The sequence below is a fragment of the Tiliqua scincoides genome, chromosome 5, assembly GCF_035046505.1.
Source record: "Tiliqua scincoides isolate rTilSci1 chromosome 5, rTilSci1.hap2, whole genome shotgun sequence".
NCBI classification, from domain to species: Eukaryota; Metazoa; Chordata; class Lepidosauria; order Squamata; family Scincidae; genus Tiliqua; species Tiliqua scincoides.
The window spans coordinates 34,033,266-34,056,965 of record NC_089825.1 but is presented as its reverse complement, the minus strand read 5'-3'; the positions used below and the strand labels follow the sequence as shown (position 1 = coordinate 34,056,965).

The window sequence follows — 23,700 nt, the reverse complement described above, 5'->3', positions numbered from 1 at the left end:
AGTGTGAAGAGGTCACATGCCTGCCCTCAGGTTCAGAGTTCATACACACAATTAATTCATTATTAGGAAAAGTCACTGTTGGAAAATGAACTGGGCTTCCCAGTCTTCAGAGGTTACTGTCCTGCCAGTGACCTGAAGAAATTATCCCATTAGCTCCATATCTGACAAACTACTTTCCCTTATGTTGTTGTTCTTCTACAAGGGCCACAATCCTGCATATGGCTACCTGCAGATCATTTCCTTGGAAATTCGTGGAAATTACATGCAGGTATTTATGCTGAGGATTGCAACCACATAGGACCATTATCCACAAACTCAGCAATATTGCTTAGTGACATTATCTGATTTTAACATCTCACCATCTTTCTATATTAAGTGACATTCTGCACATAATGTGCTTTAAATACGAAAAACGTTAAATGAAGTTGTATAATGCCACAATAAAAGGCATAACATATGTACTTGGTGTCTCTGTTGTTGGCACTAAATTCATCTGACATACCAGCAAGAGCAGCAGCTAAATCATGCAGTGTGACAGCAAGAAAGTGTCACAGAAATGCCCGTTTCTGATCATAATCACTTGGTGAGCATCCCTTTGGAAACAAGGATGATGTACTTTCTCATATGCAAAATTCTTGTTTCTAGTAATTATGGAAGGGGATATGGAATCCTGCCTATGGATTTTGAATATCCTTAGTTAAGTACCCTTACTACAGAAGCCAATGCATGACTGCTCAGAAGTAAGCCCCCTTGATTTCAATGGAATTTATTTTTGAGTAAGCATGCATAGGATTGCACTATTAATGCCTGAAAACTCATGAAAACAAGTGCTGGATGAACTCCACCCAGTTGAGTTCTAAACTGTGCTTGGAGAAAAAAAAAATATTTTGACAAAAGCACTTTTTATTTTTCCCCCCAGAATCCAATTACCAGTCTGTTTCAGTTCTTTTGCACCCTCAGTGACGTAAATGGGAACACAGCCGGGTCTAGTTTGACCCTGTCTGAATCCCCCTTCATTAATACACAGCCACCATGCCCTTTTCCAACATGTTCACTATCTGTGTCCCTTCCAAGCCCCTTCCCTGTTGCACTTATCTTTCCTGTGGCTCCAGGAGCAGTGAAAGGCATTTGGATGGATTTTTTTCTCCTTCCTCCTCTCCCTGATGGCCAGCATACTGTGATGACTGTGTGCCACATGCAAAGGTTACTGGGAATTGTCATTTTCTCCATGCCAACAGTGCTGGAAATGTACAATTCCCAGCGCTTTTTCCATCCGGCAGTCATTGCAATGTGCCAAGCACCAGAAATGGGAAAACAGAAAGAGAAGCTACTGGAGCAATAACAAGATAGACAAGGAATTGTGGGGGGGGGGGGGGGCTTGAATGTGGGGGCATAGATGGGTGAGCAGGCAGAATTCAGATCAAAATCTGAGCTGTAGAAGAAGTTTGGAAGCCAGATCTATACCACTCCGCTGCTCTTTCCTTCCCAAATACAGACCATTGTTACCACCCAATTGAGATCCTAACCTTGTGCTGTCCAGAGCCAGGACATCAAAATGTTCCCCCCCTCCCCACCTAAAAATGTCACTTTCAGAGAAAACTGAAAGTGATCTTTTTAGGGTTTCTGAGGGCCGGAGAGACTGTGCGTGATTTCCCTGAACCCCTGTAGGTCTGAGTCCTCCAGAAGGCCTAAAAACATCACTTCTGATTTTTGTGGAAAACCAGATGTTTTTAGGCCTTCTGGAGGCCTCAGAAAGCCTTCTAAGGCCTAGAAGAAAAAAAACAAAACTCAGCAATCCTCAAGCCCTGAGGCTATTCAAAAAAACAGATAGCTGATAATTGCCCTGTAAAGAGCTGAGCTCCTGCAGTTTGCAAGTTTGTGTTAATATAGGGAGATAAATGTTTGAATGTCTTTTTTCTGGTGTGCTTTTCCCTCCTAAGTCCATCAATGACATGTAGAGGGAGCAGGTGACGGCTGACTCACATAACTAAACCCCTTCAGCCTTGATGGTATTCATTAGGGCCGCCTTATTATGCAAAATGGATCAAGGGTTTTGCAAACAAATAAATAAATAAATTTGCAAAAAAAACTTGATTAATGAATTCATGATAACCTTTTTCAAAAGTTTCGTAAAGCTAGGTGGGCCTGATAAGGAGTCATTTTAAAAAGTGCTAAAAGATTTGAGAACCACTGCTCTAAATAGCTTGTTGCATCTTTCCTACATTTACATTTGTCTGTTGGCAACCTTCAGTCTCGAAAGAACTATGGTATCGCGCCATTTGTATGTTTACATTTACATTTACATTTGTAAATTTACATTTGTAAATTTACATTTACATTTGTATGTTTATGATTATTCCTGATTTTTTGGCCTTTAACACAGTTTGTGAGAGTGAAACCATTTCCAGGCCAAAGAAGAACTTCTGCTCTTACCTCACTTTGGGAATTAGATGGCAAGACCGAGGTCTCATTTTCTGTATTTCCCGAAGGACCGTTACTTGGTGAACTGGGGCCGGATACTGGGGAACTGCTACTGACCGATGATTCTGGTAGAGAGAGGAAAAATATTAAAAATAAGCATTTGCAGTAATTAGGACATCTCTCTCTCTCTCTCTCTCTCTATTTACTACCATTATTTAAAAAGTGAACCATAACAAAAAGAAAGTATCATTAGAGTCTTGCCACTAAACAACTAACAGTTCAATCCTAGACATGATGACTCAGAAGTAAGTCTCACTATGTTCAATAGAATTCACTCTTAGGTAAGTGTGTAAAAGGATTGTAAACTTATTAGGATAGTGAATAAACTTATATACCAGGAGTAACAGCCCCATCCCATCGCCTGCCTGCCCTTTGCACGCTGCACCACTGATGAAGCACACACTTCATGCTGTGGGGTGGGGTGGGGGGTGGCCAGATGACTCAGAAGAATAAAAATCTTTATTACTTTGCTATAGGCCTCCTGGCCTCCAGTAGGTGTCCTCTGACCCATGCCAACTATTCATCAGGCTTCAATCTGAGGAGAGTCAAGGGGCATGTCTGGCAGGGGAAAAGGGAGCAGGATTGTAGCTTGCGCTGCTGCTGAGCTCCTCCACCCAATTGTCCCTGCCACCACCTTAACTGCTCTAGCAGGTGATCTGCAGTCTCCTACTAGTAGAGCAGGGCTTCCTGGCTGTCATGCTGTTACTAATCAGCCACAAAATGGGGGCGAGACCAAGGAAATGTTGTATTGTGTGATACACTGGGCAGGAGGTCTGGTCTAGAGGGTAGAGCCTCCGTTTGCCTGAAGATAACAGCTGAAGGTTACCAGTTCGAGGCCACCGGCATTGAAGCAGCTGACAAGCTGAGCTGAGTTTTTTCCATCTGCTCTTTGGCCGCCCTTCAAGTGAGATATGAAGGATTGTCAGCTTTCGTGGGAGGAAAACTGGAGGCCAGAATGTGATACCAGATAATAAAAGGATCCATCTGAAATGTTGTAGTTCTTGAAAGACAGAACCTTCTTCAATTGTAAAAATCCCTATAGGGATTTAGTATAGCCTGCCTGTGTAAACCACCTTGAAATAAAGTCTGCGGAGAAATCTGACGACCATGAAAGGCGGTATATAAATACCTTGGTGTATCGCAAGATTCGTCAGTGTATCATGCCTATACGATTGGGCTGTTAGTCTCATTGAACTCAGTGATACTTCTCAGGAAACACGCACAGGAATAGTCATATTACGTACATACAGTATATAAATACGTATGCTGTCATGTGACCTTCAGATCTAACAGAAGACTGGTGGAAAGCCAACAATAAATTTCTTTTATGATGTTATTATGTGTATTTTTGGAATAACAAGTTCCTTCATTTTTCTCTGAACATAAGAACATAAGAACATAAGAACAGCCCCACTGGATCAGGCCATAGGCCCATCTAGTCCAGCTTCCTGTATCTCACAGCGGCCCACCAAATGCCCCAGGGAGCACACCAGATAACAAGAGACCTCATCCTGGTGCTCTCCCCTGCATCTGGCATTCTGACTTAACCCATTCCTAAAATAGGAGGTTGCGCATACACATCATGGCTTGTACCCCATAATGGATTTTTCCTCCAGAAACTTGTCCAATCCCCTTTTAAAGGCGTCTAGGCTAGACGCCAGCACCACATCCTGTGGCAAGGAGTTCCACAGACTGACCACGCGCTGAGTAAAGAAATATTTTCTTTTGTCTGTCCTAACCCGCCCAACACTCAATTTTAGTGGATGTCCCCTGGTTCTGGTATTATGTGAGAGTGTAAAGAGCATCTCCCTATCCACTCTGTCCATCCCCTGCATAATTTTGTATGTCTCAATCATGTCCCCCCTCAAGCGTCTCTTTTCTAGGCTGAAGAGGCCCAAACGCCGTAGCCTTTCCTCATAAGGAAGGTGCCCCAGCCCCGTAATCATCTTAGTTGCTCTCTTTTGCACCTTTTCCATTTCCACTATGTCTTTTTTGAGATGCGGCGACCAGAACTGGACACAATACTCCAGGTGTGGCCTTACCATCGATTTGTACAACGGCATTATAATACTAACCGTTTTGTTCTCAATACCCTTCCTAATGATCCCAAGCATAGAATTGGCCTTCTTCACTGCTGCCGCACATTGGGTCGACACTTTCATCGACCTGTCCACCACCACCCCAAGATCTCTCTCCTGATCTGTCACAGACAGCTCAGAACCCATCAGCCTATATCTAAAGTTTTGATTTTTTGCCCCAATGTGCATGACTTTACACTTACTGACATTGAAGCGCATCTGCCATTTTGCTGCCCATTCTGCCAGTCTGGAGAGATCCTTCTGGAGCTCCTCACAATCACTTCTGGTCTTTACCACTCGGAAAAGTTTGGTGTCATCTGCAAACTTAGCCACTTCACTGCTCAACCCTGTCTCCAGGTCATTTATGAAGAGGTTGAAAAGCACCGGTCCCAGGACAGATCCTTGGGGCACACCGCTTTTCACCTCTCTCCATTGTGAAAATTGCCCATTGACACCCACTCTCTGCTTCCTGGCCTCCAACCAGTTCTCAATCCACGAGAGGACCTGTCCTCTAATTCCCTGACTGTGGAGTTTTTTCAGTAGCCTTTGGTGAGGGACCGTGTCAAACGCCTTCTGAAAGTCCAGATATAAAATGTCCACGGGTTCTCCCGCATCCACATGCCTGTTGACCTTTTCAAAGAATTCTATAAGGTTCGTGAGGCAAGACTTACCCTTACAGAAGCCATGCTGACTCTCCCTCAGCAAGGCCTGTTCGTCTATGTGTTTTGAGATCCTATCTTTGATGAGGCATTCCACCATCTTACCCGGTATAGATGTTAGGCTGACCGGCCTATAGTTTCCCGGGTCCCCCCTCTTTCCCTTTTTAAAAATAGGCGTGACATTTGCTATCCTCCAATCTTCTGGTACCGTGGCCGTTTTGAGGGACAAGTTGCATACCTTAGTCAAGAGATCTGCAACTTCATTCTTCAATTCCTTAATAACCCTTGGGTGTATGCCATCAGGGCCTGGTGACTTATTGATCTTTAATTTATCAATGAGGTCTGAAACATCTTCTCTTTTAACCTCTATCTGACTTAACTCCTCGGTTAGGAGGGGCCGTTCGGGCAGCGGTATCTGCCCGAGGTCTTCTGCCGTGAAGACAGATGCAAAGAACTCATTTAATTTCTCTGCCATCTCTAAGTCTCCTTTTATCTCCCCTTTCCCTCCCTCACCATCCAATTTGGGGCACAATTTGGGGCACAATCCTGCCCAACTTTCCAGCACGGAGGTAAGGGCAATGCAGCTCTGTGGTAAGGGAACAAATATTCCCTTACCTTGAGGAGGCCTCCATGACTGCAGTTTTCTTTTTTTGTGGATTTCAATGTTTTCCAAAGCTAGAAGAGCCAAAAGTGGTGTCATGTGTTTTTATTCAAAATTTACACTATAGTTATAAATTATAATTGCTTTAAATGTACTAGGTAGGTGATATAGGTGGTACAGTGTCAGCAGACACAACCATAATCATTACCCATAACACCCCCATTAAATAAAAAATAAATAAAACAATATTATTTTTTCACAGATTTGGGCTGTTTTTTTTAAACAAAAATGAGAAGTGCCAAAAGCGGTGCTATGTGTTTTTATTTCTTTGTCACTGTTTTCTTCCGTCTCCAAGCATAAGACAAATAAATTACATTTACGCTTTCTTTTTTTTCCAATTTAAAACTGAATTTTTCCCCCTAATAAACAAAAGGTGCAATTTGTTACTTGACAGTATTTTTCCTGAGTAAGATGGCAACTTACTCAGTGGCAGGCAGGACACTGAGAGAGAATTCTTAATGAGCAGAGGAAAAGGAAGTACCTTTGGCTGCATTCCCTGCAGCCTCTGTGAGTGATCAGCGTGACAGAGATACTGGACTCTCAAAGGTCATGATAACATGTCATCAATTCATGAGGCCTACTGCCATTCCGAGGCTGTTTGGATAAACCCCTGGAGGACTCCGTTGTGAACCAGCCTTTATACGAGGAACTCATAAAAAACAATACCTCATTTGCAGTGCATCTCTCTCAGTGAACTGAGGGAAAGGCCTGAGTCGTGACACATCTTAGCATAGCATTTTAATGGTTATATCTTACTTTGTTTTGCTGCAGAGCATCTTGCATGTTTTGTTAAAGGGGAAAGGGGGAGCTTTCACTTTAGTTCGCTGAAAATACCATACGATTGTTGACAGATGGATACCAGAGTTACAGAAAAGAAGGCAACAATTCATCTTCTACCCATCTTTTGTAGACATTGCTACAATTTGTTACAATTTTGCTAGTGCCCACCCTGCTATTTCAGGTGTGGTGCAGGCTATCAAGTGATCTTTAGAAATGTTCAATTGCAGAACACAAGTGAAATTGACCGAAATGATTCCCAAGAGAACAAATCAATTGAACTATAAAGTCATAATGGGGAAATGCACTAAGAATGTCTTTGGGCGCAGTCCTAACCAACTTTCCAACACCAAGATAATGGGAATGCAGCTCTGAGATAAGGGAACAAACATTGCCTTACTTTGAGGAGGCCTCTATGCCTGCACCCCAACTGCAGAATGCAGCACATGCCCCACTAGCACACCTATGCCAGCGCTGGAAATTTGATTAGGATTGTGCCCTTTGTGGCCTAATTTTGGCATAAGGTTGATACGATGAAGGGATACGGTGAGATAAAGTCTCACGTCAACAAAGAAATTGAAAACTGTACTATCTTTTAATATGATTGGAAGTGTTTAGTAATCTTGGTAGTACTGACTTAAAGGAAACTGTCACTTTAGGTGTTCCTTACAATTACATTAGGATGAAGTCCCATGTGAATTGTATACCTCCAATTAACTCAATTGGGTTTGGGAAAACCTTTGCTGTTAAACAGAGAACAGGAAGTTGACATGCCTTGGAATGGTGGAGTGTGCCTTTGGATGCCTGATGATGTCTACAGTGATTGTAGATGAAACATTGCTTTTAATTCATCAAACAAAACTAGTTGTTTTGGAATTTTATGACCGGTATACTCAGAGATTTTAATTATGAGTACTGTTGCCTCCGGCTATGATAATCTATATAATGAGAACCTAAATATAAGAACCTGAATAACAACCACCCCCCACTAATTCTAACTGGTCTGAAAACTGTCATATTGCTAGACATGTATTTTCCGACTTTTCAAAACATTGTACTTTCTGCCCAAGAGTTTAAAACTTATCACATTTTGAGTAGAGCTTCCCACAAAACCTGGAAATGTGATATCGAATATTTAAACAGGTATATACATTTTTCAAATCTCAAAATAGCCAACCCCGATATTTTTATGCAAAGTATGTCAGGAAGAGTGATGCCATTAATTTGAAATTGTGTTGAAGTATCCATAGACTAAATCCTTTCATTTAAACATGTCAAATCTCCCCCAACAAGACCAACAGCCAGGGCAACACATAAGGAGTTGAGTGTTAATTTTTCCAGATGGGGAAAGAACAAAGATGACCCCTGTTTATTTTGTCCATCTGCCTGGGACTTTCACACATTTCAGTTAACACTAGGATGATCTCTTCTTTCAAAGAAACATTTCGAAAAGAACACACAGCTGAAAAAAAAAATGTTAAGCTTGTGAGAGCTACTGAATGATGATTGGTAATTTTTCCTAAAGGACCCTTCCTGCCACATGAAGTTTAGTGCCAAAACTCTGCTTTGCCCATACATATGAATTTTCACTAATTTCAGAAACAGAACAAACAGATGACTTCTCAGCATCACCTGTAAAAACAGTTTTGAAAAGATCTCAGCAGTTTTAAGATGGTCTCTCTAAATTATCTGAATACTTTGGTATACCTCTACAGAACAATGGGTCTCAAAACACAATCAACTGATTTTTTTTCTCCCAAATTTCTCAGTATGGACAGAATCTCTCAAGCCCAGTCCTTCATTACCTGTCACCTCAAACAGTCTCTTCTTGAATGAGCAGATAACGGTTCCATCTTTCCTTCTGAGTAAAGGGCTGCTTCTTCTTTCCGTCACCTTTTGTTTTAACCTGGAGCGAACCTTTAGATTGGGCTCTGAGGCTGGGAATGGAAATAACAAGACATTATTATTACAAAATAGAAAAGTGTGTAGGATTCAACAACGGGAATACTTTTCCTTTCATTTTCCTTATACCTGAAGCCGGTTGGCAAGTCCACCACACAGCAGGGTTGCATGAACAATATTTATATTAAATTGCTTTAACTTTTTATTGTGTTCGCCCTCACAATGACTCTGTAAAATAGATTAAGGGCCGCATGGGATACACTGGCAGACTGTGAAGTCTGCCAGTGTATCCTGTGGTCCACAACAGAAGTCATCTCTCTGCTGGTCTGTGGAGTACAACTGTCAGTGCAAGGTCCAGGAGGCTGCCTGCCATCAGCATTGCCTTGCAGACTGGTCACTGATCCAGGTACGTTGGTGGTGGGAACAGATTGGAGCAAATGGGAATGGGAATTAGGCTGGCCAATGGGTTGGGACTGGGATGGCGGCAGATCTTGGTGATAGTAACGTCTTCCAGATCCAAAGCTCCTGTTCTGACATGCCCACTTTGCCCTAACACAGCATTTCTCAACGTTTGTCCCCCACTGTACCACTTCACATGGCCCACCTATTGGAAGTACAAAACGAAGTAACTGGCGATGATGTTATCACCAGTTACTTCCAGATTGGGAGGCTAGACACAATGCAACAAACACTAGTAAGAGATTCAGGGCAGGTGGGAAGGTTTTTTTGAGTGTTTGAAAAGCACACGCTGGAACTCTGCCTGATGAGCCAAGCCTCCTGCTGCTTGTTGTGTTGCATTGCTGGTCTCGCTGCCAGGCAGTGGTGGTCTGGGGGTCCCGCATGCACCACCAGATACCAACTCAAGTAAGATCGGGGGTACGAGTACCACTGGTTGAAAAATACTGCCCTTACAGATCTACCCCATCAAAATAACTGGTGTAGATCTGAGTAGGTCCATAGGTGCCCAGGCAGCTGAGGTGGAGAGAAATCACATTTTTCTTTACTTACCTATACTGGCTGGCTGGTCTCCTGCTGGGGCATGAAATTTGATGGAGGCTGCACTGACAGCCCTAAATCTTGCACATCAGCAGAGGATAATGTTGGACTATAACATTATTTGTGCTTTCTAGATGGAGACTCAGATGAGAGGATGTGACCAAAGATCACATAACAAGTCCATGACAGAGTCCAAACTTGAACTGCCATTTCCCAGGCCTAAAGTTCTGTCCACTGTATCGCTGTCCACTGTATTCTGTCCACTGTATCTCTGCAGATGCGTGTGGCCTCTGGGAACCAAGTGCCTCGGGAACTAAGTGCCAGGTAAGGCACGAGAGTTTAGCATCTGGGCAAGTTCAGCAGCAGGGCGAGGAGGCCAGGGCCCCAGAAACTGCCCTTCCTCTTTCCTTGAGAAGAGGGCTGCTAACCAGTGTAGGGTTTTTAAAAGTACCCCTAAATAAAACAACAACAACAAAAAAGCTATGCAGTCAGACAGCCAGCAGCAGGGTGGGGGCTATCCAGTGTTCTGCATAGAGTGCCACATGTATGATTATATGCCTCTGGGGCATAAGTCATGGGTGTGTCCTCGGTGCAAGGAGCTCCAGGGTCTAAGGGAACGCGTCTGCTCCCTTGAAGCCTTGGTGGCCAACCTGGAGAAGCGCAGACAGGCAGAAGAGGACTGTGGGGAGACTTCCAGGGACAATCAGGCTTCGTCCCAACCTCAGGCGTGCAGCTCCTCGGCTGCCCGGGGGGGAAGTCTCGGGGCTGGAGGACATCATCCTGGAGAGGAGGGAAACAATTCCCTGGGGGGACCCCTTCTCCAGGGGACGGGCCCGTATCCGAATGCACTCAGGATACTCCTCGGCGGGAGGGGGGTCGGGGGCTTCTTGTAGTGGGGGATTCAATTATTAGAAACATAGAGAGGGGGGTTTGCGACGGATGTGAGGACCGCATGGCGACTTGCCTGCCTGGTGCGAAGGTTGCGGACATCACTTCTCGTCTAGATAGGCTGGTAGACAGTGCTGGGGGAGAGGTAGCGGTTGTGGTGCATGTCGGCACCAACAACGTGCGCAAGTGTAGCTGGGAGGTCCTGGAGGCCAAATTTAGGCTTTTAGGCAGGAAGCTGAAAGCCAGGACCTCAAAGGTAGCTTTCTCTGAAGTGCTACCTGTTCCACGCGCAGGGCCAGCTAGGCAGGCAGAGATCAGGGGTCTCAATGCGTGGATGAGACGGTGGTGTAGGGAGGAGGGGTTTAGATTCGTTAGGCACTGGGGAACATTTTGGGACAAGTGGGGCCTGTACAAGAGGGACAGGCTCCACTTGAACCAGAATGGAACCAGACTGCTGGCGCATAACATTAAAAAGGTGGCAGAGTAGCTTTTAAACTGATCCCTGGGGGAAGGCTGACAGGAGCCGAGGGGCATCCAGTTCGGGACTCCTCATCCCTATGGGATGAGGATGGGAAGGTTAGAGAACAACAAGACAAAGGCAGAGCAGGAGAAGAAATTGGGAAAGGTAGTGTGATGGGATGTGATAGACGGTTTGGCACAATGAGAGGATGTGGGGACAAAGGAGCGAATAAGCAGCCCATCCTGGGGCATTCCATGTACAAATGCTTTTATGCGAATGCCCGAAGTCTCCGAGCAAAGGTGGGAGAACTGGAATGTCTGGTGACAAGGGAAAACATTGACATAGTGGGCATAATGGAAACCTGGTGGAATGCGGAGAATCAGTGGGATACCGCAATCCCGGGCTATAAACTCTACAGGAGGGACAGGCAGGGACGTGTTGGAGGTGTGGTGGCTGTTTATGTTAAGGAAGGGATAGAATCCAGCAAAGTAGAGATTGAAGGTGGGTCCGACTCCACCGTAGAATCTCTGTGGGTTAAATTACCAGGCTTGTGCAGCGATGTAATACTAGGGGCGTGCTATTGTCCTCCAGACCAGAAATCGGATGGGGACCTTGAAATGAGGAAACAGATCAGGGAGGTGACAAGGAGGGACAGGGTTGTAATCATGGGGGACTTCAACTATCCTCATATAGACTGGGTTAATTTGTGTTCTGGTCACGATAAGGAGACCGGATTTCTTGACATGCTAAATGACTGTGCCTTAGAGCAGCTAGTCACGGAGCCCACCAGAGGGCAGGTGACTCTGGATTTAATATTGTACACAGGACCTGGTTAGAGATGTAAATGTTACTGAGCCATTGGGGAACAGTGATCATGCTGCGATCCGTTTTGACGTGCATGTTGGGGGAAGAATACCAGGCAAATCTCTAACAAAAACCCTTGACTTCCGACGGGCGGACTTCCCTCAAATGAGGAGGCTGGTTAGAAGGAGGTTGAAAGGGAGGGTAAAAAGAGTCCAATCTCTCCAGAGTGCATGGAGGCTGCTTAAAACAACACTAATAGAGGCACAGCAGAGGTGTATACCGCAAAGAAAGAAGGGTTCCACTAAATCCAGGAGGGAGCCCGCATGGCTAACGAGCCAAGTTAGAGAGGCTGTGAAGGGCAAGGAAGCTTCCTTCCGTAAATGGAAGTCTTGCCCTAATGAGGAGAATAAAAAGGAACATAAATTGTGGCAAAAGAAATGTAAGAAGGTGATACTGGAGGCCAAGCAAGACTATGAGGAACGCATGGCCAGCAACATTAAGGGGAATAATAAAAGCTTCTTCAAATATGTTAGAAGCAGGAAACCCGCCAGAGAAGCAGTTGGCCCTCTGGATGGTGAGGGAGGGAAAGGGGAGATAAAAGGAGACTTAGAGATGGCAGAGAAATTAAATGAGTTCTTTGCATCTGTCTTCACGGCAGAAGACCTCGGGCAGATACCGCTGCCCGAACGGCCCCTCCTGACCGAGGAGTTAAATCAGATAGAGGTTAAAAGAGAAGATGTTGACCTCATTGATAAATTAAAGATCAATAAGTCACCGGGCCCTGATGGCATCCACCCAAGAGTTATTAAGGAATTGAAGAATGAAGTTGCAGATCTCTTGACTAAGATATGCAACTTGTCCCTCAAAACGGCCACGGTGCCAGAAGATTGGAGGATAGCAAATGTCACACCTATCTTTAAAAAGGGAAAGAGGGGGGACCCGGGAAACTATAGGCCGGTCAGCCTAACATCCATACCGGGTAAGATGGTGGAATCAAAGATAGGATCCATCAAAGATAGGATCTCAAAACACATAGACGAACAGGCCTTGCTGAGGGAGAATCAGCATGGCTTCTGTAAGGGTAAGTCTTGCCTCACGAACCTTATAGAATTCTTTGAAAAGGTCAACAGGCATGTGGATGTGGGAGAACCCGTGGACATTATATATCTGGACTTTCAGAAGGCGTTTGACACGGTCCCTCACCAAAGGCTACTGAAAAAACTCCACAGTCAGGGAATTAGAGGACAGGTCCTCTCGTGGATTGAGAACTGGTTGGAGGCCAGGAAGCAGAGAGTGGGTGTCAATGGGCAATTTTCACAATGGAGAGAGGTGAAAAGCGGTGTGCCCCAAGGATCTGTCCTGGGACCGGTGCTTTTCAACCTCTTCATAAATGACCTGGAGACAGGGGTGAGCAGTGAGGTTGCAAAGTTTGCGGATGACACCAAACTTTTCCGAGTGGTGAAGACCAGAAGTGATTGTGAGGAGCTCCAGAAGGATCTCTCCAGACTGGCAGAATGGACAGCAAAATGGCAGATGCGCTTCAATGTCAGTAAGTGTAAAGTCATGCACATTGGGGCAAAAAATCAAAACTTTAGATATAGGCTGATGGGTTCTGAGCTGTCTGTGACAGAACAGGAGAGAGATCTGGGGGTGGTAGTGGACAGGTCGATGAAAGTGTCAACCCAATGTGCGGCGGCAGTGAAGAAGGCCAATTCTATGCTTGGGATCATTAGGAAGGGTATTGAGAACAAAACGGCTAATATTATTATGCCGTTGTACAAATCAATGGTAAGGCCACACCTGGAGTATTGTGTCCAGTTCTGGTCACCGCATCTCAAAAAAGACATAGTGGAAATGGAAAAGGTGCAAAAGAGAGTGACTAAGATGATTACGGGGCTGGGGCACCTTCCTTATGAGGAAAGGCTACGGCGTTTGGGCCTCTTCAGCCTAGAAAAGAGACGCCTGAGGGGGGACATGATTGAGACATACAAAATTATGCAGGGGATGGACAGAGTAGATAGGGAGATGCTATTTACACTCTCACATAACACCAGAACCAGGGGACATCCACTAAAATTGAGTGTTGGGAGAGTTAGGACAGACAAAAGAAAATATTTCTTTACTCAGCGTGTGGTTGGTTGGTGGAACTCCTTGCCACAGGATGTGGTGCTGGCGTCTAGCCTGGACGCCTTTAAAAGGGGATTGGACAAGTTTCTGGAGGAAAAATCCATTATGTGGTACAAGCCATGATGTGTATGCGTAACCTCCTGATTTTAGAAATGGGTTATGTCAGAATGCCAGATGCAAGGGAGGGCACCAGGATGAGGTCTCTTGTTATCTGGTGTGCTCCCTGGGGCATTTGGTGGGCCGCTGTGAGATATAGGAAGCTGGACTAGATGGGCCTATGGCCTGATCCAGTGGGGCTGTTCTTATGTTCTTATGTTCTTATTTATATTGTCTCCCTCTTGATTCTACCAAGAATTGGAGCACTGAGATGCCAGGCAACTGCAAGTCTTGAGAACTGCTAGTACAACATTTTGGGTTCCAAAACCCTGGCTACCAATAACAGAGTCATGTCTATTGCTCACAGTGTTCTGTTACCCTACAACTTTACCTATACTGTGATCCAGCTATGGACCAAAATAGTTATGATTCATCATCAGATTTTGTTAAAAGCAGGGCAATTGGGATGAAGGCCAATGCACTGGGACAGGGGAGGTTATCCCTTCCTTCTAAATTGTTTCCCCAGTGGGATAATTGTTTCCTCCAAAAAGCTACTGTAATTTCATTGTGATATACAATGCAGGTATCTGTCTTTTCCCCTTCTACAGCTAAAAAGCAGCTTTTTGGGGGGCGAGGTTCTATTAGGAGAAAAAAGGGGAATGGTTAATCTCTTATAAAATGTGAAAATCGTGATAGAAATAGCACTCCCATGTTAACTCCTATTAACAAAAAAGAAATGTGGAAACCATTCCAGATGTTCAATTTGGTCCTATTTGTCACCTTAATTCAAAAATGACCTTTTCACTTTTATCAGTCCCTAGTACTCAGGTATAGTATCAGGGGTTGACCAAATGAGGGACAAGCCCACATCCATCAGGGAGGCCACCAGAGCCAAGCCAACCTCTGAATCCTCAGTAGTAGTGGGCAGTGGCAGTTCTCAATGTACAATGTAGTGCTTTGCTCCCAGCCCCCCCGCCCCCAATGGGCCAGCAGGACACATTTCCTGTGTCCAGCAGAAAAATCTTACTCCAGAGAAAGGACTTTTGTTCCGAACTAAGAATCCTTGCTTCAGGGGATGACAAACTAAGGATTCTAACCTTCGTTTTTAAATATACGTTTTAAAAATGAATACTTCCTCCCCCACCCAATATACAGATATTGTTCTATCAACATGTGATAACCCTGCATTATCACTATTTTTACTTTCAGTCTTTAATCCCACCTGACAATCATTAAACTGGGAGTGAAGTCACTCTGAAACCGACTCAATTTGTGCAATTTAGGACTATGTTCTATAAATCGGTCTCAAAGCTGTTCCTCAACTGGAGAAGATTTCCATATCAGTGCCTGAATAATGTGATGTAATCCTCTGGGCCCAAAGAAAGAGCTCTTGAACATTCACCAGGAAGAAGTCCCACTCGCCTCCGAATGTGTTTTCATGGCCCGGTGCGCTGATTGCCTTTCTATTTTTAACCAGCAACACATTGCACTCTGCATTTCAATCAATCACATCAACAGAGGAGACAGACTTTATGTGGCTGTCTGAATTTATGCTCCAGTGAAAAAGACAAACCCGTGCATAAAAGAGGTAGTGTCATTATTCAAATGAAAATGATTTTACAATGAAAGACAAAAGGGAAAAAAAGAGTCAGGCTTTTTTTTTTGCGCATGCTGACATTTTTAAAAAAGCTTCACCAAATGTGTCTCAGAAACTTAACATCTAGAATACCTCCTGAGAGATTACAACAGAAAGCACTTGAAAAAGGCAATACAGCACAATCATTTTACATACCCACTAAAGCAGTGGTTCCCAAACTTTTTCAACTGGCGGCTCACTTGACCTACTAGGCCTTTGTCTCTGGCTCCCTATTAAGGTTCCATCCTGTACATTGTATAGAGTGGCAGGTTTTTTTGCGAGCATTTTGCGGCTCCCCTGGCTGGTTTCCACAGCTCCACAACTGAAGCACAGAGCAATTAAGAAGGATCTTATTCAACCACAAATATTGACCAACAACCACTGTTTACTCTTGGCACCAACATGGTCCTTCGCTCCCCTCCCACCATTTTCTCTGGCATGTGCAGAAGACTTCGAGGAGAGGTCCCATGTGTGCAGGGTATAGAAAAGAAACAGTGATGTTGTTTCTCTCAACTTCAGGAGATGTGAGAAAGATCTCCACTTCTCTTCCAAGACACCTTCATTTGCCAGGAAACTTGGAAAAGAGAAAGGGTCTACTTGAGCTGCATTACAAAAAAAAAATCAAACAATGGGAAGATTCTTGCTGTTTCTTACATTCTCCAAACAGAAAGAAGAGAAAACTCGGACTTTCTCCCAAGTCCACTGCATTTGCCAGATGATCTGATGGAGAAATAAAGACTTATCACTTTCCCTAAGACAGCCCCCAGTGGCCAGTAGTCTGTTCCGGGGTCCAGCCACAGTGACCTTCCTGAAGCAACAATACAATTGCTGCTGGGCCAGCTGAGGTGAGCTCAGCTGGCTGATACAATTGGTGCCTGATGCAGCAGCCAGCTCGGGGTTCGCTGCGAGGCACCTGAATCACAGATGGCCCCACCCCCTCCAGATAACCGGCCGACAGCATGGCAATGCAGCTACAACCTCAGTGACCTTCCAGCAGACCTGACTGGGCAACCAGGTATGGAGAGGAGGCATCTTCCAGGATCAGGGCCCATGAAAGGAGCATAACTTACACAGGGGCAAAAGCAGGAAGGGGTGAGGTGGAGACCAGAGGAGCCTGTACATAAAGATCCTTCAGCAGCCGATGAGGAGCTCAGTAAAGGACAGCCATCTGCTCTGTGAGGGCTGCTACCTGTGACCCTAAGAAGAAAAGGCAGGAGAAGGAAGCTAGGTGGTTTCACCATCTTCCCTGGCCATGTCTGAGGCTGCATGGGTTTTCCTTTAGCTCATCAGTCTTTATCCTGGACACCTCTCCCTCACCTCCAGTGGCGTCCTTAACACTGAAAACCCTGGCTGCCCATACCATACAGCCCATACCATATGATAGGTAGGAAGAAAGAAGACCCCAACTGCTTTTGTTTCACATTCACCAAGATCTGATGCAACTGAGTTGCCCCCACACCATCTTGTACATCCTTCTTGTAGTATCTGAACTACTGGCACATGGATTTCATTCATCAGAGGGGGCCTTTCTGACTGTGCCGCCACTAGCGGAGGTGAGGGGGATGGTGGCAAGAAAGAGGGCCTTCTCGGTGGTGGCTCCCCATTTGTGGAACTCTCTCCCCCTAGAATTGAGAACAGCTCCCTCTTTAGACTCCTTTCAGCGGGGGCTTAAGACCTTTTTATTTAGGGAGGCCTTTTATGCTGACAGTAGGGGGCATGGCACTTTTTGAATGGATTTTAATTTGGGATCCAGGCTTTTATTGTGTTTTAATGTTTTATATGTATATTGTGTTTTTAATGTTTTTAATTGTGAGCCGCCTTGAGTGTCCTCATGGGATAGAAAGGTGGGATATAACTCTCTTAAATAAATAAATAAATAAATAAATAAATAAATAAATGGGCAGAGTCATGTATTCATTTCAGAGTTCACTTTCTTTAGTCTGAACACTGAATGTGATTCCATGCCATTATATTATTTTGCACTGAAAAATCTGTTCAATCTTAGTAATTATGAGGAAAGAGTTAAAAAAAACACACACACACATATAATTTTTAATGTGTTCTCAGTTGGAATACCATGGGCTGGTTTGGTAGCTACCACTTCAGAAAGGAATCATAGAGTTGGAAAAAGAACAGAAAAGACTACGCAGAATTCAGGGTGCCCCTAAATCCATTGATGACCTTTGTCGTACCTGTCTCTGCATAGGATCAGACCAGTGTTGGAGCATACCTTGTAAGCTTCATGATAAGGGCTTAAGGAACTGAGGGCCAAATCCTATCCAACTTTCCAGCCCTGGTGTAGCCGTGCCAATGGGATGCGCACTGTATTTTGTGGTGGGAAGGTAGTTATGGAGGCCTCCACAAGGTACGGGAACATTTGTTCCCTTGCCATGGGGCTGCACTGCAGCTACACCAGTGCTGCAGTATTGGATAGGATTGGGCCCTGACTCTTTTTAGATTAGAAAGAAGAAGTCTGGAAGATATACCAGTGTGCACTGAAAGAAATTACGTTTGTTTCTTTCCAAACATGGGAATTAGAGAAATTCGGTGAAACTGACTCTAGCTGGAACACTGATACTGTGCATTACCGTGTTGCTGAGATCGTCATAGGATGCTGCTTCCCAGTGATCTGTCATCTTTCTGGGATCAGTCACACGGATGATCCCATTCCATCCAATCAGGCACCATGCAGTGCATGGGATGATTTCATAATGCTACATAGCAGATCCAATTTGGCTTTGTGAAAAGGTCCCTGAGAGCAACCGAAATGGGCAATGCAAGTAAGTAAAACAATTCTGCAAGAAGTGCCAAATGAAACTTCATCAATGAAGTGGTGAGGCATTTGCGGGGGAATGCCAAAAATTTTCAAGAAAAACTTTGGCTAGTTTTGCCTCAGCCCCTAATGTCTATTTTCTAGCATATGAGTCAAAACATCGCGCATTTAAGCAAGGTTTTGTTTCTGTAAACAGAAGGGATTTTTTTTCCCCCAAAAAAGATCCCCACCTCTTGTTTAAATAGTAAATGCTATATAAAGATGGGGCCCTGATAGATAGGAGTATGCGGCTTCCCAACAACCTCAGAAACACAATAGTACTTTATACCAATATAGTCTGTTCTGAGTGCAGAACATCATTTAATGAACTTGGGCAGGAAGCGGGAGATGGTATATGATATAGCAAGCAAGGTCTTTTTCTTGAGGCTATACACCCATAGGTAGCAAACCTGAGTTTCAGAAAGCAACCTTGTATTATAGCTGAAGATGATAAACATTTTGTTCATGGGCAGCCCAATCCTGAGCAGCAACGGTGCCAAAATGGTGACTGCTGCATCCTCAGGGCTTTCGGCAGTTGCCGATGGCTTCTCAAGGGAAGACGAAATTTGTCCCCTTCCCCCAGAGGAAGGCCCAAGTCCCACAATGGGGCTAGTCAAGTCTGTGCCAGCTATTTAGCTCGACCCTTGCTCCAGGTGGTGTGGCAGGCCTCTAGCTGGTGCTGAGCTAGCACCAGTGCTGACCTGGCGATAAGTCTGGCAGGTGTGCTTTATGACATGTTTGCAACACTCAGTACAAGCAGAGGGCCAGCACTGGGTCTTCAAGATGGGGCCCTTAGTCTTTCTGCACTTGGAAAAACCCCAGGAATATAACATTAAAGTCCATCTTACTAAATTTGACTATAGTACCTATTAATTTATGCATTGTGACATACATCAGTTTTATAAATTGTTGTCTTTCTTTCTTTCTTTCTTTCTTTCTTTCTTTCTTTCTTTCTAGTTTGGAATGTGTGAGGTTGTTATCTACCTAAGGAACAGATTTGAACGCATTAAAGGAATATTTTGTTGCACTTACCGATATGATTAGAGCTTTTACTACTAAACGTATAATTTGCAGGGTTGTTATCTGCTTAAATACATTTTAGTCAATTAATCTATTGACTAAATTTGTCTAAATTTACATAAATGGCAGGGGTATAAAGCTCTGAAGGAAGAAATTTACTTTGCAGCATGCATATGTCACAGTAAGGCACCATTTCAGACAAGGAACTCCTGTGTGAGATAGGAAGGATGCCTTTGGTGCTTGTCACCTGCAGTTTGTAAGCACTTATATTCAAAACCATAATTTTTCTTTAAAAAAATCTGCTGCCAGAACAATCAATTAAACACTGCAATTCAACATAAGACCTCTTCATTGCACAAGTCCCAGAGGTTGCTTCAAATATCCCCACAAGCCCTTGTCAACTAATGGACTATTAAATACTTGATTTACTTATATTCACTTTAGAGCAGATTCACAGTCATTCCTCCTGATCCCCTCTCAAAGAGGAGGTTGCAATGTGAAGACAAAATCTTAATTAATGTAATCCATGAAAATAAATTAAGTGAAATTCTACAGGACACCAGGCAAAAGGATGTTTTGCCAACCATATGAAAAGCAATGAACATAACTTTCTCCCTATACATAAAAGACATTCATTTTCACAGCTGATGAGAATAGGAAAAACATATACAGGAAGAAGGCAGTTGCTTTGAATTGCCAATGGCAAGGCAGAAAGGTAACATAGGATGACTTGGTGCCAAAAGTTTGAAGCTTGGTAGCATTTGTTAGAAGTAGAAACTATTTGCAAAGAATATTAAATATTTACATCCGTCTACATCTAGAAGTGCTGTGTTTTCATAAAATCAGAGCTAGTACATAGGTTGTGGATGGTACATGGAATTATTTTCAAGTAATGAGGCAATCATGCACACCAGTGTGTTACAAAGATGGGGCAATTCTCTCCACCCCACCACAAAGTCCATGAGATGGTAAAATGACAGGAACCTACATGAGTGAGTGACTCATCAAGTGACGGATGCTAGAATTTAGAATGATATACAGTGGTCTCCACATGGTGCCCAAAGTTTGTCTACTGCATCTTATCTGTCACACTGTCAAAAGCAAGGAAAAAATGCTACCTGTTAAGAGCATTAAAAGATTTGTCTCCATAGGAAATTTGATTAAAACAAGTTTACTTTGTGATTCAGTCTTTTATGTCTGAAATACAATACCAAGGCAACTTAATTAGCTTCATACACAATGCAACCTTCCATCTGGTAGAGTAATTTAGCAGAATTAATTGTATACCACCATAAGTCAATGAGACACTGAGGAAAACCATTGAAATGCTATTTCCTTTTCTTTGGAAGAGAATTATGTACAATTTCAGCATGATCTGCATTGCTAACACTGAAATCCAACTGGGAGGAATCACTCTCATTTATATTACTTTCCCATGAGAAAATCAAGAGTGAGCTATAAAGCTAGTGCTGCTATTCATAAATAGCTCCAAAATACTGAGTTGGCTTTAGCCATGTCACTTGGCAGCAAGTATCTTTAATTGCAGCTGTAGCCTGGGCCAGAGAATGCTTTAAGTGTGCTCTTTAACACTTGAGTATTAATTTAATACTAACTCTTTCGTCAAGAACCAATGCATTCTGTTGTGGAGAAGCTTGACTTCATGGCCACAAGGAAAATCCAGCAAGTCAAAAGTTGTCACAACCATCTCCACTTGCTTGTGTCTTTTAAAGTTGAACTATATCCCTCCCTACTCACAAAGGAACACTAATTCCTTTGGAAGAGGAAAACACAGAGGGTCATCCCCCCTATTTTACTTTTGTGTTCTACAAATATGCAGAAAACAGACTATATGCCACCTTGGGCACCTCCTGGTGGGAAAAGGCAGGATATAAATATATTAAATAAGTAAATCACCCTGCAACAACAGGGGCTTGCTGTTCTCTTCTAAAAGGAAAAAAAGAATCTTCATTGATTAGAGTTGGAAACCTCCCTGCCTGAATCAGTTTCCCCCCTTATAGAAGTAAATGAGATGTTCCTGTATATACGGGACAGATGGACCTACTAGATTGCAAGATTCTCACTTATACATCTTTCTTACTGGTTGTGGAGCCATGAAACTAGTTCATCAAACAGCCAGATTCCACAGCCTCCTGCATGATACCAAAAGGAGATGACAATCCTTGATGTGATCCAATGAAGATATACTGTACAATCAAAAGATTTAGCAAGCAGAATGCACACATCTATTATAGCAGCCCCTCATCCCCATCCCACGTTTTGAGAATCACTGTTCACCAATGCAAGGAGTATGGTGAACAAGCAAAGGGAGACTCAAATACATTTGAATACATTAATTTAATTGGAACAATAAAGACAGAGTTGAATGAGTCTTGCAATTAGGAGATAGCTATTGAATGAATGAATGAATGAACCTTTATTAGGCATAGATAGAGAAGAGATTGCTATTAATATAGTTTGATTAGGAAGGATAGGGATAAAAGAAACTGGGGGCAAACATTGTTCACTGTCAAAAATATTTGCACTTACTTTGCAATGCCACAAAAGAGACTAATGATTAGGAAGATTAGGAAAATATCAGGCAGACGTATAAATCTGATTCTCATTCCCAGCTCTGCAACATTTTTCAACACCCTTGAGGCTCAACATTTTCAAAAATGCCTTCTAATTCTGACTTACGCAATTTTGCAGAATCCTGGAATGTTTCAAACTGCTCAAGTCCAAAACTAAAATATTGCATCTTTGGGAAAAGACAGAATGTTTCTTGATGCCCGACACTCATTTTGCCCAAGTGATTCCTCTCCTCTCTCTAGCCATATGCAATCTGACCATAAGGACACCTACCTGCCTCAAACTCATATTCAGAAGGGTACCACTGCATTAGTTTAATTCAAAGTGCAATCATATGCACGTCTACTCAGAAGTAAGTCATATGGGGCTTACTCCCAGGTAAGTGTGGATTGGATTGCAGCCGGGCAGCCCAACCCTGAACTCCCATGGCGCGCAGCTTCGGTGGCATCCTGCACACCGTGGGCTACCGCAGGTGGCACCTTCTCCCGGGTAAGGGAAGTAACGCCACAATGGTAAAAGCGTTTGTGTAGGGCGCCGAGCCCCACATGAACAGACAGGATCTGGTGGAGCGGAGCTCCACCGGACCCGCCTCCCTCCCTGCTCCCCCCCAGCACACCTCATGCCTGCCCTCTCCCCACCTCCCGCCTCCCCATCACGCCTACTCCCTGCTCTCTCTCTGCCTTCCGCCTCTGCATGCCTCCTCCCCACCTACCCCCCCCGCCCTTGCTTACCGTGCTTCAGCTCAGTGGTCCATGCAACCGCCAAGCAGTGGAGACCGGGCGCTTGCCCAGCGCTAGCCCAGTGCTGGGCTAGCATGGGCGCTCGCCTGGCAGTAAGGCTCGTAAACGTACCTTATGGCACATTTGCTACAATGCGTGCCAGCGGTAAGCCAGCGTGTAAGCCCAGGATTGGGCTCTTAATCTGTACTGGAAATTCTATGGCTAACAATCACATAACAATAGAATCTGGAGAAATGAAGAAAGGGGAGAACCCCTTAGAAGGAGAAAGGCAGAGGAAAGTGGGGGGAAATGTGGAGAAGAGTGGATGTAGGAAGATTAGATGGGCTTTTCATAAGAACAAAGGAAGAGCCCCACTGAATCAGGCCAAAGACCCATCTAGTCCAGCTTCCTGCATCTCACAGTGGCCTACCAGATGCCTCATGGAGCACAGAAGACAACAAGATACCTGCATCCTGTTGCCACTTCCCTGCATCTGGCATTCGGAGGTAGCTCACCTCTAAAACCAAGAGGTTGCATGTACCCATCATTCCAGAGAATGATGGGAAAGGGAAGGGGAGGTTTTGGATACCAAAGAAAAAAAGTGGAGAGGTGAACAGGGAAGTTGGTGAGAGAGAAAAGGGAAGGGTTTTCACAGCTCTGGCCACCGTGAACAGCTGACAGTGTGAATGGCTGACTGTAGCCTGAACCAAGAGCTATGAAACAGGCCATGAATGCACTTCCTCCACTTGCAGCAGGGTAGCCACTCTCTTCCACCAAACAAGCCCTCTGGACCGATGCTCCAAGCCTCTGAAGATCACCCCTGGCAAAGGAGATTCTCCTTGTTCTGAGGATTGGCAGGATCAATCAAGGCAGTTTGTTTGGGAAGGAGACCTGAGGCTCACTGGTGTAGCTAGAGGGGAGGGCGGCACACTAAGTCTTGCAGGAAGCCTCCCTGCAGCGTGCAAGCGGCTTCTCCCCCTCCCCTTTGGAGGCAT

At 44.3% G+C, this 23,700-nt stretch overlaps 1 protein-coding gene across 4 annotated transcripts in view; it reads right to left on the bottom strand.

Annotated features, from left to right (window-relative positions):
• HDAC9 (histone deacetylase 9) overlaps nucleotides 1-23,700 on the bottom strand; it is a 518,896-nt gene that overhangs the window by 251,471 nt on the left and 243,725 nt on the right. For all 4 annotated transcript variants that reach the window (XM_066626951.1, XM_066626953.1, XM_066626952.1 and 1 more), the window contains 2 exons: nucleotides 8,462-8,593; nucleotides 2,434-2,546 (listed from right to left, as the gene is read on the bottom strand). In XM_066626951.1, coding sequence (XP_066483048.1) covers nucleotides 2,434-2,546; nucleotides 8,462-8,593 — 245 coding nt within the window. The remainder of the gene's footprint in view (nucleotides 1-2,433; nucleotides 2,547-8,461; nucleotides 8,594-23,700) is intronic.